Raw genomic sequence first — 14473 nt, 5'->3', positions numbered from 1 at the left:
AGGAGCACGGGCATCTGACCTTCACCTGGAAGCCCAGTTCAGGCCAGCGCTTCGGAAATAACATCATGATAACGACAAACGGCGCTTCATTCTCAACGAAAAGTTACAGTGTGTTAATGTTTACTTGATGTTGATTATTTTAAATGACGTTTCCCTTAAGAGGAAAATATCACAAATAAACAGCTACACAGTTCGGTTAAAGCTAATTTCCTATCAAACATTGTTGTCACATAAGTTAAACGTGCAAAATTGAAATGTTTGGCTTGGTTGAGTGGTGACTGTTGTAAAGCTAACATGTAATATTGACTGAGATGATAAACGGGCAGCTGTGGAGGTTGAAGGTCCAGAGAAGCATTGCAGCAGGAAGTGTGGAGTGTGAGTTTTTGTATTTTCTCCCAGACTTGTTCAGAGAGACACAGTTCTTCTTCACAGTTGGAGTCAGTCAGAATAATGGCCTTCAGCCTGACAACTCTACCTCGGTGTGTGTGTGCGTGCGTTTGTGCGTGTGATCACTTGTCACCATTATCCACAGCTCCCTTCCGCTCACAGGGATAGTTATTTTGCTCCACAGCAGCGGCTCCATCGGGAGTCTCGTCTCAATAAACGGTGCAACACATAATAGGCTGTGTGGCTGACCTCTCTGTGTGCCGAGTGCACAGTTAAGACCTTAACACACGTCTGCAAACCTGCACTTTCCAGGACTCAACAATATGTTGCAATTCTGACCTGAGGAATCGCACCCACAAACGCATGCGTGTGTGAAATATTTCAGCTTAATGCACCAGAAATGTATAAACACAGTAAATGTTTTATGATTCTTCAAGCTCAGAAGTCCAGAAGACAAATATCTCCCCACATCCTGCACTGCGCTGGTTTTTCAGGATGTTTGTCTGAGTTGTTGAAATTTGGACACGCATGTTTAGTGTGCACATTGTGGTTTTGCTCGCAGTCCTTCCGTGTGATCGCTCTGCTCGTGTTTCCAAGCGCACACAAACAGCCGTGGTATGTGCAGTGGAGAAGTTGAAAATTCGCTCTCCAGCTCAAAACACCAGGATTTTGTTCCTGCTCCGGAGCTTTCAGCCGTATGAAATGGTCTTCCTCAGCTTGGTCACTCACACCAGGGAATGCTGGGAAGGCGCACTGCTTGTGCTGCGTACATGTGGCTTGCATTGTTACTTGCTGGGTTTCTTTTTATTCAAAATTAATTCCTGATTTCTTTTTAACAGGAAACATCTTTAATCACATCACTTTCTCCAGCTGTAGCTGCTTAAATGGTCTGTTTTTGTTTTTTTTATCACATTCAGATGAATCATAGACTTAGAAATTGCCAGTTATCCGTTTTGTTGGTACGTCGTCTGTCAGGAGACACGAGGGTCACATGAGTTGTTAAATCTCCAGATCAGAGACGACGTGCACGAAGAATGTCGGCGCTCATCTTTCAACACGGGCGCCAAAATGAAAGCCAAGAGGTGACGTCTCGAGGCCAATGTGTTCCAGGCCCATAACGTCTCATCCATGTTGGTTTGGTATTCATCGCAGGCGTTTCTACTGTGTGATTGACAGACAGAGTACAGAACAGTCCCCGCCCCTCACTCATAATTAAAATTTTTGGAATGATTAACCAGAAATAATCCAAACGATTTCTGAACCCCATAATTCCAGAAGCATGGTTGTCCTAACTGTTGGATTCCTGCAAAACCTCGTAAAGTGAATACCGCTGAAAAAACTTTTGGAACGACGTCTTTTGCTCTGACAACCAAAAAAGCAAAGTTGAAAGTGTCCAAACATCTGTGAATCCCCTCAGGTCTGGAGTCAGGACTCTTCAAAGTGCCGTCATCCTTGGAATGAGCTTTGTCATGACTTTCAGTTCCTCTGTAATGCGACTCTGCCCGTCTCGCTCTCTGCGTCTCCCTCATTCTGTTTGAGTCAGTCTCTCACCTTTCATTTCTCTTTCCCATCACTCCCTTCGTCTCCGCTGCGCTCGCAGGAGAAAGAGTTTCTGAAACATTTCTCACTAATCTGAGTTTATTTCTGTTAGTGCATATCTTTGCCTGAAATTGCCTCGTGAAGTGAAGTCGGCGTAAAATATCCTGCTCTGACCTTCTTGGCGCGACGAATCAAACGCACCCCAGCGAATCAAAAAAAAAAAAAAAAAAAAAGCGTCATTCACACCATCTCTGGTTTCATTTTGGATGACACTGACCAGGCTGTGGTGGGGAATCAAAAAAAATGTGAGTTCAGAAATTGCTCGGCCTTCGTCGACTCCATCGTCCCCGGCAAGCCCGACGGGATTGGACAGCAGTCGAATCAAGTCGATTCCTGCAGCAGAAGCATTTGGATGATTTGTGATTCTCTCTTGTTTTTTCTTCACCGTTTACAATTCAAATGAAACTGACTGACCAACATAATTCCACCATTAATTCAATACAACAGCTCAAAGTTTTAAATCCAGATTGTAGCTAGATCAGCAACATGGCTAAACTTTGCCCAAACGTTAGTGTCTCCATACAATCCAGCTCAAATATTTTCCTTTCCTAATTTTTTCTTCATGATATCTAATTATTTATACACAATACACAGTTTGCCCTCCCAGGAATTTCCGACGGCAGCAAGTATCATCATCCCAAACCTAAACACAACAATAATGTTTGTTTACTTTCCACCTGCCAAAAAAAAGATGAAGAGAAAGAATCCCAAATGTTCACACAATAACACAATGAAGACACAAACACTCCCCGTTGTCCTCTCCGTCTGTACCAGGATGATAGAAACTGTGATAACGACGTCCTCGGGTCGATGAATCCTGGAGTTATTGACGACAGCGTCCCCCCGTCTGGATCCTATTATCAAAGTGTCTTGGAAGGAGACTAATTGAATTAGTGAGAGGATCTGTAATTGAAAGCTCGCTTTTAATGATGCATTGTGGTCTCGCATGGAGCCGAGCGCCGGCATCCATCAAACGTGCCCCCCCCTCCCCCCCCCCCATCAGGATGGGCTGGGCCAGGCGGTGCGTTGCATTGCCAACCTTATCTGTTGGATCCTGAGAGATTACCTCCACATGACACCGCTGGGCAGGAAACACCCGTTTCCTTTTGAAAAAACGGTCTCTTTAATAAATGAAATTTGGTAAATACAGATTCCCTTCCACGGCTGGTATCGTTCTGACATCTTACATCAGCGTAGCGGCGGGCCGTTGCTGACCTCGGACCGGACGTGAGGTTTGATCGTTCGGCTCCCTGACATGATGAAAAGTGCCCGCGTTTGGCTCGGTGGTTGTTTTGGTGGAAATCTAAAGATAAGCCTATGAGATGAGCACATCTGGAGACCTGTGTGTGTCTGTGTCTGTGTTTGTGTGTGCTTTTGTGCATGTGTGTTGTCTCACTTCACAAGAAATTGAACAGATTTTTTTTGTTGCCTCTTCCTGAAAGGGGTCAGACAGCCGCTGACCCAGAAACTATTTGTAGGTTGTTGGATTTTTTTTTTCTTTACTCTCCTCTTTCTGTGTGCGTGTTTATTTTTGATACTCTCTCTGTTTGAAGTTGTGATTTTTATGGTCTGGTACAGTCAAACATCAGTCTGCTCTGGTTCTGTGGTGGTCCTGCCGGTGCAGGTCCAGCTCCTGAAGGTGGCTCTCTCAGTCTGGATCCAATTTCATCTTCTGCATCAGAGGATTTTTTTTTTCCCCCCATCAACGAAGCTTTAAAAAAAAATGTGGAGTTGTAAAATCAGGACAGCTGTGTTGGACTTAAGAAGCTGCTAGCCGTGATTCCTCGAGGACGTTTCCATTAGAAGAAGAAGTGGAGCAGAACGTTCCTCTGGATTCGGACCCAGATGGTCTGTGGAGGTCTTCAGGTCAGAGGTCAGGGCCAATTTATGGTCTCAGGTTCAGCGTTTCATCCGGTTGTGAACATATGGGGCTCAGCCGAGAGGACACAGATAGCACTTAACAATGATGGACGCCTGTGTGTCTGTGTGTGTCTGTCTTCATGAATTGTGTTGAGGTTTTTTTTTTTTTTTTTTTTTTGAACAGCTGCTCTTTGTTTTTCCTTCGTGGGTTCTTCATGGTACTTTTTGAGATTTTCCAACATTTGGTTTAAGTTAGAAATTTCCTGTAACCTTCCTTTTTACCACTTGTGGTGAAAATAGAAGTCGGAATTTATTGAAGTCTATGGGAAAATGTCCCTCCTTCTTCTCGATGAGTTTATGGTCTCAGTCTCTAGTTTCAAATTGATGATGGTCCCATTTAGAGGAAAACAGGGGACCTACCTCAGAAAACCTTCCTGCCTGCTCACCTATTTGAGGTGGCGGACTGTTTTAAAGACTTAACTCCGGATCTGACTCTAATAATCTGGGACTTAAAGGAAGCTGAACTTCATCCCTGCTGATGAGACTCGCTCTGATCTTCCTGCCTGTGTGACTGCACACACACTTCTGCATCACTTTGTTAGCGACAGTGCGGTCAGGTCAGTGTCAGGAAAAGGGGAAGCGGGCAGCACTTCATTAAAGTCCCCCCCTCAAACTTATACAGCAGACGCAGACCACTTCATTTGGTCTGAGAGATAGAAAGGACAGGCCTCAGTGGATTCTCACATTAATCTTTAATGAGCCCTCAGGCCCTGAAAACTGCCCGCCTGCCTCCTTCTCCCCATCCAGGAAACAAACAATGACTCGGCTGAAAAACACATCGGCTGCTGTTCATCATACCTGCCCACCTTTCTTCCTGCTCGCCATTAACTTGCTGCTGAATTATTAATGTGGCTTCGCCCCGGCTCTCTGCTACAACAGACGACGTCTTCTCGGGGAAAGTGTGGCGATGCCATCCTGAGCGTCTCCTGCTGGACTTCGTCTGCGAAGGGAGGGTGATGTAAAATCTGATTGGCTCAGCTGTCACTCAAACCGCTCCAGTGAGCACGGGTTCCTGTTCGAAGTGAAGGCGAGATCATTTCATAGCCCAAATCACCAGCGGGCTGTCATTCTTTTAGCTCAAGTCACCTAGACAGATTGAAAACTCTCTTCCATCAGATGGAGGTCACATTTGATTCCTGACCCTGGAAACACGACTTCCTCCATTTGTCGGCTGCTCTGAAGCCTTCAGTCATATCGCAGGATATTCATCAAATTTTTTACTTTTACTTTTTTTTTTTTTTACACCAACATGGACAAGCGGTCTTTCTGTAGCATGTAAAAAGAAAGTAGACAACTTTCTTTATATACATTTTTGATATAAAACTTTATTTTTTTTTTTCCCTCATTTCTCAGCAGATTTAATAATTCAAATCCAATAATAACAAAACTCTGTCCCTCTGTAGGAATGTGGGCTGCTCCATTATGCCAATGAAGACCATGCAACATGGTTGAAAGTTCCAGAGTTGCAGCAATAGTAGTTTGTTTGTGTGTTTGGTTATGATGGTTGATGGTTGTGAGAAAAACAAAACCATGTCGGCCCATTCTAGTTATATTCTACCAGAATAGACATCAGCTGCTGAAAATACCTTTAGCGTGCACTTCAGCATGTCTGTTCCTTCCATTGCCATCGCTTTTATTGTTTTTGTCCGCACACACAGACTCTGTCTGAGTTAACAGAAGTGTCAGCGTGTAGGCAGCCTCTTCAGAGATGTTGCATATTGAAATAAAAGCTCCAGGAGACGCCTGCGTGCTCCCATCTCATTTGCTCCTTCTCACGTAGCTGATGAACAGTGAACAGTGTTAGATGTGTTTCTGAGGCGCCCCGAGTTGTTTTTGTGTGTCTGTCTGTTGGACCGTCTCTTGATCTGGTCAGATTTTATGGGCTGAAGTGTTTGTATCTTACATAAACTCAACAAAAAAGGACTCTACAGGAACTCTCTCTCTTTCTCTCTCTGAGAAGTGACTTATGATTGGTCCAACTCTCCCGTTGTGATTTTGGAAAGCTTAAAAAGGAGCTGTCTCTGAATATATTCATTGCAATATGTTGAAAGGTGGTGATTTTTTTTTTTTTTTTCCAATTTGAAGAAAAAAAAAAACACCCCAACTCTCTGAATCTGCGTTAACACATAAAAGCTGAGAAAAACTCACAAAACTGAAATAAATAGAAATCTTAAAAGTCTTCAGTGAGTGTCCTAATCCAAAATCACTAAACTCTTGTTGATGTCTTCCATAAACTTTCATAGTTTGAACTGTAAGTACGTTTGTTTTGTTTTGTTTTTTTTTTTGTTTTTTGTTTTGTACCTCGCAATTGTTGCTGACGGGGAGCAGTTGACACGCACACACATCTATCTGTCTCACACTTTGCCACCTGTGTGTGTGTGTGTGTCAGAAAAAGCCGTGATTCTCGTTGTCGTGTTTCCATTGTCGCAGTCCGCAGTTGGAGCAGGAAATGTGACTGCCAAATTAGAAGAGAGCAGTTGCAAGTCCTTGCACACTCTCAAGCTGCCCTGTAGCTGCACGTCCTCCAGGCACCCAAAGTGTCATGGCAACCGTGTGGCAGCCACGGTAACGGCAGTCTCATTTTCATACTGATGAGGCGGCCGGTTGCCGGGGAGGCCTGCGCTGCTGCTGCTGCTGCTGCTCCTCGCTCGTCTCTCCTCTCCGGTGTCGCCCTGAAATTTTAATGACCGTCTTCTTTCTCTGCCTCTCGTTTTTCTTCTCTTTGCTCTCTGTTTTCCGTGTGTGTGTGTGTGTGTGTGTGTGTGTGTGTGTTGTTTGTGCGTACTCTGTCAGGAGTCTCAGCCTGAGGATTCAAGCAGATATGCACCAAGTATCTGCAGTTAATACAAGAGGAGAAGCAAAACTGTGTCATTTGGAAGACATCAGGGTTTTTAAAGCCCATGTATTTTTATACCTGTGGGCGACCCCCCCCAGTCTGCTCCTCCTGGCTTCGGCAGGTCAGCAGCTGCTTTCTTAGTCTTTGTGTTTAAAGTTTTTGCTCTGTAGTCGCCTCTGCACCGAGCAGGAAGTGAAGGATCAAACTGGAGCGTCTTACACCAGGATCAGACTGCTCATCATCTCCAAAATGGCTCCTTGAAGTCAAACACAAAAATAGGCTGTTGGACCTGCTCATGTTTTTCCGCCTGCATTGTGTTGTTGTTGTTGTTGTTCTTCTTCTTCTTTTTGAGTGTTTGTCACCATCAGTGTGAGTTCACTTGGTCACTCGTTGTTCTTGGGCTTCGCTGTGAAATCTCCACTAATGTGTAAGAGGCGACGCTTCAGGGTCAAACCTGCTCACGTTAATGCGTCCACATGTGTCTAACAGGAATACACAATCACTCACTCAGCGTGCGTTTGTGTTTTCCTGCAGGAGGAAGAGGCCAGAGAGGAAGAAAACGGTCGGATCGAGCCGGTTGGACGAGCAGACTCCTGCATGGACCACACCCCCGTGAGGTCGCTGGAGTAAGTCGCTCGTTGTGGATCAGATTCCCCGCTTTTTCTCTCTTCCTGAAACTCACAAAATGACTAACAACTGTTTCCTTAAAAGTCCACCGCTGTCTTAGTGAGACTTTATGTTAAAAGCACACAGATCTGAAGTGAACCCCCTTTTTTAAAAAGTAATTTAACACACTCTTGTGTTTTTAAAAGACAGTTCTGGGTTATAACTCTGGTGCTTTTTGTAGTTTCGGCTTTTGTACTTGGACTTGTTAAGTTGTATGACACGAGACTTTGTCTTTAAAACTTGACCTTCTCCTCCTTTTTTTTTTTTTTCTACATAATAACCATTTAAAAGGTGGAGCTGCAGCTTCTGTGCTGTAATCCGAGGTTTGTCTGTAGAAAATCTAATTTCAACTCCACTTCCTGATTTGCATTATTCTCTTTTGTGCGAGCGAAAATGATCCTCGTCTCGCCATCAGAGCTCTCCCACACACTAACCCATTCAGCTCCTTTTATTAACAACTGTGTTTTGTGTTGTTGTTTCTTTGCTCCGTTGCATGCTTCCAGTTTAATATGCAGGTATGGTGTTGTTATTATTCCTATGATTTTCCAAAGAATCCGCCGTCTCCTGCCTCTTAGTTGTCAACAAGGGGCCCATTTTCCCCCGAGCTAATCACAGTCATTGTATCAAAGCTGTGAAGTGATTAGATTTGGCATCTTGTAAAAATCTGCCTGTGTGTGGACGTTTCACAGTCACAGAGACAAGTGAAGACTTTTTCACCGCACAAAGCAAATCACTGTGTTCTGTACTTTGAAAAGGTCAAAGGTTCAACCCCAGAAATATTCATCCCTCTATTAATGCAATAAAATGATTTACAGTTGGCTTAAAGGGAAATGCGTCCGTCTGGGGAGAAGATAGTTTGCATTTATCTTTTTCCACCTTTATTAAGCTTTGGCTCTTTTTCAGCTTCAACAGTCTCCAGTTAAAAGTAAAAAAAAAACAAAACATCCACTTTACTTTCTGACATTTGCAGCTAGCACCTCAGAGATGGAGCAAGGTTCCAGTTTAATTTAGTGTTGCATCGTAGCAGTTAGCCCATCACACCGCCGCTACAGAACACAACACAATGCAAAGGGAGGAAGAGGGAGCGCACACAGACACAGAAGCAGCAATGTGACAGCTGAGTTTAACGAGGCGAAAGTTTGATGACGTTTGATGCTTTCACTCTGGGTTCACTAAATATGGTGAGGTAAAAAAAGATCCTCCAAAAACGTAACACAATTCCTTATTAAATGGATTATTAAGTGTCTCCAACACCTGAGTATTGGAGTCTCCACCCTCCCCCCCGAAAATAAAACTGATAGAGTGTTTTCTTTTCTCGCCTCCTTTTATATGTCGGTGGTTTCACTCGTTCTTTGTGTTGTAGAACGTTTGAAATCCGTCCTCATGATCCCTTACTCGTGTGTGATTGATTTGGATTGCTCTCTTTTTATTGTGCTTTTTGAATGTCTCCTCCAGCATCTCCCCGCTTTCTACTTTTGTACATTTATTGTTTGTTTTCGTTGTTGTCACCATCCTTTGTTCCATCGTCATCTCATTTCCTGTTATTGTTTTTGCCCACATGGTGTCACCCCTCTCCTCTCCTCTCCTCTCCCCTCCCCTCCCCTCCCCACGCCCTCTCCCCTCACCCATCCATCTCTCCGTCGTCTTCCATCCTTCAACGTCTCGCAGAGACATAGTCAAACTGGTGGAGGTGTCAAACGATGGCGGGCCCCTGGGAATCCACGTGGTGCCTTTCAGTGGCAGGGACCGCAGGTAAAACTATCCACAGCAGAGCCACAGTGCTGCTCAGACAGGCCGGGAGAGAGCGAGTGCAGAAAGCATAAAGTTTTTTTTAATACATACCTTAAACAGCGTTCAGATTAAAATTATTTACTCCTGGAAAATGGAAAATATAACAGATTTGTTTCAACTACAGGCAATTTATTGAAAATGGTGATAACTGCTGCTGAGTCCAAATACACTTCTGCAATTTAACTGTGTTTGTTTGGAAAAAGTCATTTTGCCAACATGCGGCCCTGGTTTTTTGTTTTTTAATTCTTCAACTATATATTTTAGTCGAGTTTTCATTGCAAAGTGCTGAACATGTGACAGCTTTTAGACTTTTAAAAGGTAGAAAATTGCCTACTTAGCCCATTTAGCTGATGACTTGTCAGGCTCGTTGGAGACTCGTGAAAATAAATTTACTTTTGTAGTTAGTTTGGTCTCTGAAATGTCCCTGAAAAATATGTTAATTTTGGATCTTGAAAGAAATGCCCACATGTTCACATGAAACAAACATGCAACAAATGCATTGCAGACATTCCACCTTTGGTGCCCGTGTGCAATCATCGCTCATGCAAACACAACACACACACACACAGGTTTGCATGTCATCATGAAGCCATTTGCTGGTTTACAGTGATCAATCATGCCTGTTTTGGGTTTGCAGGCAATGGTCATATCTCTATGGCTGCTGTCACATCAGCTTTACGTGATTCAAAGGAAACACTCAGCAGTACACACAACACACACACACAAGCACACACCCACATACCAACAGCAACACAATTCAGGAGCCCATGTCCACAGCTGGAAAGAAGCTGCGAGGGAATTACAGGAATTCCACATCTGGCTCAGACGCAGGCAGGTTTTGTTTTTCGGGCACAGCTCAGTTTGGTTGAGTTTTTTAACAGTTATTTGAACTTTGTGTGAGCAGTATGGATTACAGAGCAGAGCCAACTGTATCCCCACAAACATCTAAACTCTCTTAATGTACGACTCTGGCGCGGGACTCACAAATATGACCAGCAACTACAAAACTGTCTGTTGCACTTTATTGAAAATCCACATCGTATCTCCGATCTTGCTGCCAGACTTAATCAACCTAAAAGCACATTTATAATGCACTTTTCTTTTATTGGGGAAATGTCAGGGTGGGCGTCATCCCAAGATTAAGATGCCCGGCTTTCATCAGAGAAATAGCCCCTCCGCGGCAAATCGCATTGTGTTCTCACTCAAATCCAATCAGCCGAACAGTCTGAACTTTCTCAACTGCTGAACTTTTCTGTCCTCTCTCTAATCACATTCCCATTCATAGTGAATTATAAGCCCGAGGCTAGGGCAAGCAGTAAACCCTAAAATCTAGCCAATTTACCTGGACGACGCTCGCTCGCACCGGTTCTGGATACGCGGCGAAGAAGACGTGATTAGGTTTATGCAGCTTCCTCCTACCTGCAGTTGATTTTTCTCCCTCAGACTTGGCTCTATAATCCGCAGAGCGCCCTTTCAGGTGAAGTTAGCCGCTCGCTCGATGCGGCTGTGCAGGGAGGCATAAGCTGGTTTGCCATGCCGGATTACAGGCCGACAACCGTTGCAGCTCAGTACATTTGAAGTGCTACCGTGCGATAGACCATCCGGCGCCTCTTCAACCCACTGATTATAAATTAAAAATTTCTGTTTTAGCTTTTATTTTTCCTGCCGTCGCTACATGACAGCACTTTGTTTAGAAAAAGGAGTCAGAAGTCCTGGAGGTTCGAACAGTAACACCTACACAGCTCCGACCCCGGCACAACCACGATGGAGTCTTTGAATCTGTTGATTGCCTTTGAATAGCTGCCACCACCGCACAGCCCCCCCACCCCCACCCCCCCGAAGCACCCTGATGTGATGTGACTGCATTCACTGGTGCACTGATGATGCACATGACAGAACCACCCTGCACACACTCCTCAAACGCGGTGATAACACACACGCAACGACTGAAATAGCTTCTTCCTTTTTGTGGTTGAATTCATGCAAAGCCCAGAGAGAATCAGCAGCAAATACAAATATTTAACGGCAGTTTACTGAATCCTTCAGTTATAGGACGGCTGTTTCTGACAGGTTTATAGGAGATATTTCTTTTTACTCAGCACACAGTGTTCTTTTTGGCAGAGGCACCCTGAGTTTTTAATTTCAGATAATAAAGTGTGTTCTCCGCAGAAAAGCAGCCGTAATGAATCCAAGGATGTCATCTTGCACCATGCTGACACCAACCTTTGAACATTTTCAGGACTCTTGGCTTGTTGGTCAAGCGTCTGGAGAGAGGCGGGAAGGCCGAGCAGCAGGGCCTCTTCCAAGAGAACGACTGCATCGTCCGTATCAATAACGGAGACCTGCGAAACATCCGCTTTGAACAGTAAGACGGCAGCTGGTGGGCGCCCCCGCTCAGCTCCTGGGCTTCCTGTGTGATTGGGACCTTCCCTCTTCTGATAGCTACAACCTCTCCGCTGTGACACCCTCCCTTTGCCTCCTCTCTATGCTCCTGCCAGTGCACAGCGCTCAGCTTAACCTCCCTCTTTAATCCTGTAGGTTGTGCCCTTCAGCAGCCTCTGCTGCGCCCCCCCCCCCCCCCCAAACCACCTCGTCTTTCAGCAACAGCTCCAGCGGACTCCTCTAACGCCTTTCTCTGTCCATCCGCTGGGAAGAATGGGAATAATGCTGCCTAACATTCATAGCCTCTGCCTTTCAGCACTGCTCATCTCTGCTGCTGTCATCCCCCTGCATAACTATATCCACGCCCTAACGCCCCCCCCCCCCCCCCCCCCTTCCACCGCCTCTTTTCCAGCTCCTGTGTTATGCATGCATGCTTGAGTCCACAAGCTGAAATTCGTCTTCTTCTACCAGCTTTAACGTGCACCAAATGCACGTATGTTCTCATGTGCAATGGCTCAATTCATCGGTGATGCACAGTACGTGAACGATGGCTATCAAAGTTAAAATAAACAACATTTACACCGCAGCAGGAAGGATTCTGATATGTGGAGTTCATATGTCGGCTCTGTGCTCAGAGATAAGCACACCGGGGTGACCGATGATTCTGAAGCTGCCCGTAGGTTTGAATGTGAGCGAGTCTGCGTTAGACAAGCCAGCTCTGTGGTTCTGGACGGTGGAAACAGAAACACAAAGGAGTATTGCTCTTGAATGATTTAATATCTAAAATTGAATTTAGAAAAAATATAGATGAATAAATAAACAGCATCAGAAATATAATAAATAAATAAGTATGTTTCATCCGTGCATGCCAGCGCATGCAAAGCACTTCAGTAGAAATGCCGGAATTCAAAGGACCCATTTGCCCAAACATGAGTGAGTTCGTTTTTATTGTTGAGGCTTTGATAGATTTTAAACCCCGGTGGAACTTTCCTCAGTTAAGGGTGTTTCAGCTCCTCATTGTTCTGGAGGGAAGGTAAACACAGAGAAATTAAACCAAAAGTATAAGAAGAGACAGCGCAGAGATTCCGATATATGATTAGATCAGATTATAGAGTCGGGAGCCGGCGCTGAGTGACGGCCTCCTCAGAGGCAGAAGCAGCAGCAGCGGCAGTTGTTCAGGCTGTTTAGAGGCATTTTTATAAGGGAGCACATTTCAGCTCATCTGCTGTGCCATCCAGCCTGAAATCGTAAAAGATTTCAGGGCCGAAGCGATCAAAGACTGGGGCAAAAGAAATTCTGAAGTCCGGTATCATTTTCTCCAGTGTCTGTTCAGCTGTTCAGCGTGTACAACAGTCTGCTTTATTGAAACAGGTGGTGCTAACAAGGCTCTGCTGTTACAGAGCTCTGACAGCCAACATAAGATTGATTCACACCTACTGTACAGCAGCTCACACTGGTGGGGGGGGGGTAAAAGAGGATTTTGTGGAAACTATCCATCGGATAGAAGTCCTCTCCATCAAATGAGGGGATTTTGTGGATGAGCTGTTGGGGAGTATTCATTAAAATGTCAAAATGTCAAGGTGGGCGGAGATGGATATTATATCTATAGGATTGGTTGGTGTGTGTGTGTGTGTGTTACGTGGTGGAGGTGGATAGGTATGAATAGAAAGATATTTAGTGTGGATTGACTCGCTCTATCTTCTTCCCTTTCCAAATCTCTGCTCCTCCTCCAGAGCCCAGAACATGTTCCGTCAGGCCATGCGCTCTCCGGTCATCATGTTCCACGTGGTGCCGTCGTCCATGAAGGCCCACTACGAGCAGCTGTCCCACAGCGAGAGGAACCCGGCCTACAACTCGGGACGCTTCAGCCCCGACTCCCTGACCGGCAGCACGGTCTCCGCTGCCGACCACACCCCGCAGAGGATGGCCCGGCACGGCTCCCAGACGCACCCGCACCCTGCCGACGGCTTCCCTCCTCTCACCCACCCGGCCGTCTCGGCAGCCAAGCCTCCAACGGGCCACACGCACTCGCCTCAGAGGACGCTGACCTCCACCCCAACAGCAGGGTACAGCAAAAAAGTCGGGAGGAGGCTCAACATCCAGCTAAAGAAAGGTGAGCGCAGAGAGGCGGAGCTTGACTTTGCGTGTTTTGGCCTCATGCTGTTCAAGCTGATAATATTTTAACTAAAGGGCCGTAATCATGATTTTGACCTTGTGAGGGGGGGTTAGATTTTGTCAGTCAAAGGTCAAGCTCGGTGTGACCTCGCGGCTTTTAACGAGCAGTTAGCCCAACATTTTGCACAAATGGTTTGATGATGATGACTTTGGTGTAACCTGAAACTAGTCTGAGCGGTGGAGGCAGACGACCATGAGACTGTAACTCCAGTTTGTAATGGAGTGTAGGCTGGACTGGAGGGGGAGTCACCGGAGCCATTCTAATGGGGAGTCTGGGAAATGCACTGATGTAAGATGCTGGTTTTTATTTGGGGAGGGGGGGGGCGGCAGTCCCACCGCTGCAAGACACTCTGCTTTGTGTTTCTCTCTCTGGCTGCAACCGTTAAGAGTCAGAAGACTCAGGGAAACATCTTTTCGCCAAAGTTTTTCTATGTTGTGGGAAAATAAGTCATGTCAATGCTCACCTTGATCTGTTACATCTTTTTTTTTTTTTAGTGCAAGCTGAGAGTTCTGTGAAAGTCCCCCATCATGTTTTTTGAATTCCTCCGGCTTTCAAAAACAAGATGGATTCTTTGCGTTTTTCTCGACTTTGTATTCCAACCAAATAAACAAGCGATTTCCAACCCGCGGCACATCAAAACAAGCGTAGGAACAGTTTGTTGAAAGATGGTGCAAACACAGAAGCATGAAAAATCTGAGAGATGATGTAACAGATTT

General features: G+C 45.3%; 1 protein-coding gene across 11 annotated transcripts in view; it reads left to right on the top strand.

The window, feature by feature from the left end:
* Window positions 1-14473, top strand: part of pard3ab (par-3 family cell polarity regulator alpha, b) — a 184373-nt gene that overhangs the window by 80885 nt on the left and 89015 nt on the right. For all 11 annotated transcript variants that reach the window (XM_029525778.1, XM_029525772.1, XM_029525776.1 and 8 more), the window contains 4 exons: window positions 7277-7368; window positions 9077-9160; window positions 11439-11564; window positions 13315-13694. In XM_029525778.1, the coding sequence (XP_029381638.1) occupies window positions 7277-7368; window positions 9077-9160; window positions 11439-11564; window positions 13315-13694 (682 nt within the window). The remainder of the gene's footprint in view (window positions 1-7276; window positions 7369-9076; window positions 9161-11438; window positions 11565-13314; window positions 13695-14473) is intronic.

Source organism: Echeneis naucrates, chromosome 17 (assembly GCF_900963305.1).
Source record: "Echeneis naucrates chromosome 17, fEcheNa1.1, whole genome shotgun sequence".
Classification (NCBI taxonomy): Eukaryota; Metazoa; Chordata; class Actinopteri; order Carangiformes; family Echeneidae; genus Echeneis; species Echeneis naucrates.
The sequence above is the reverse complement of the archived record's forward strand: the minus strand, read 5'-3'. Positions and strand labels throughout refer to the sequence as shown.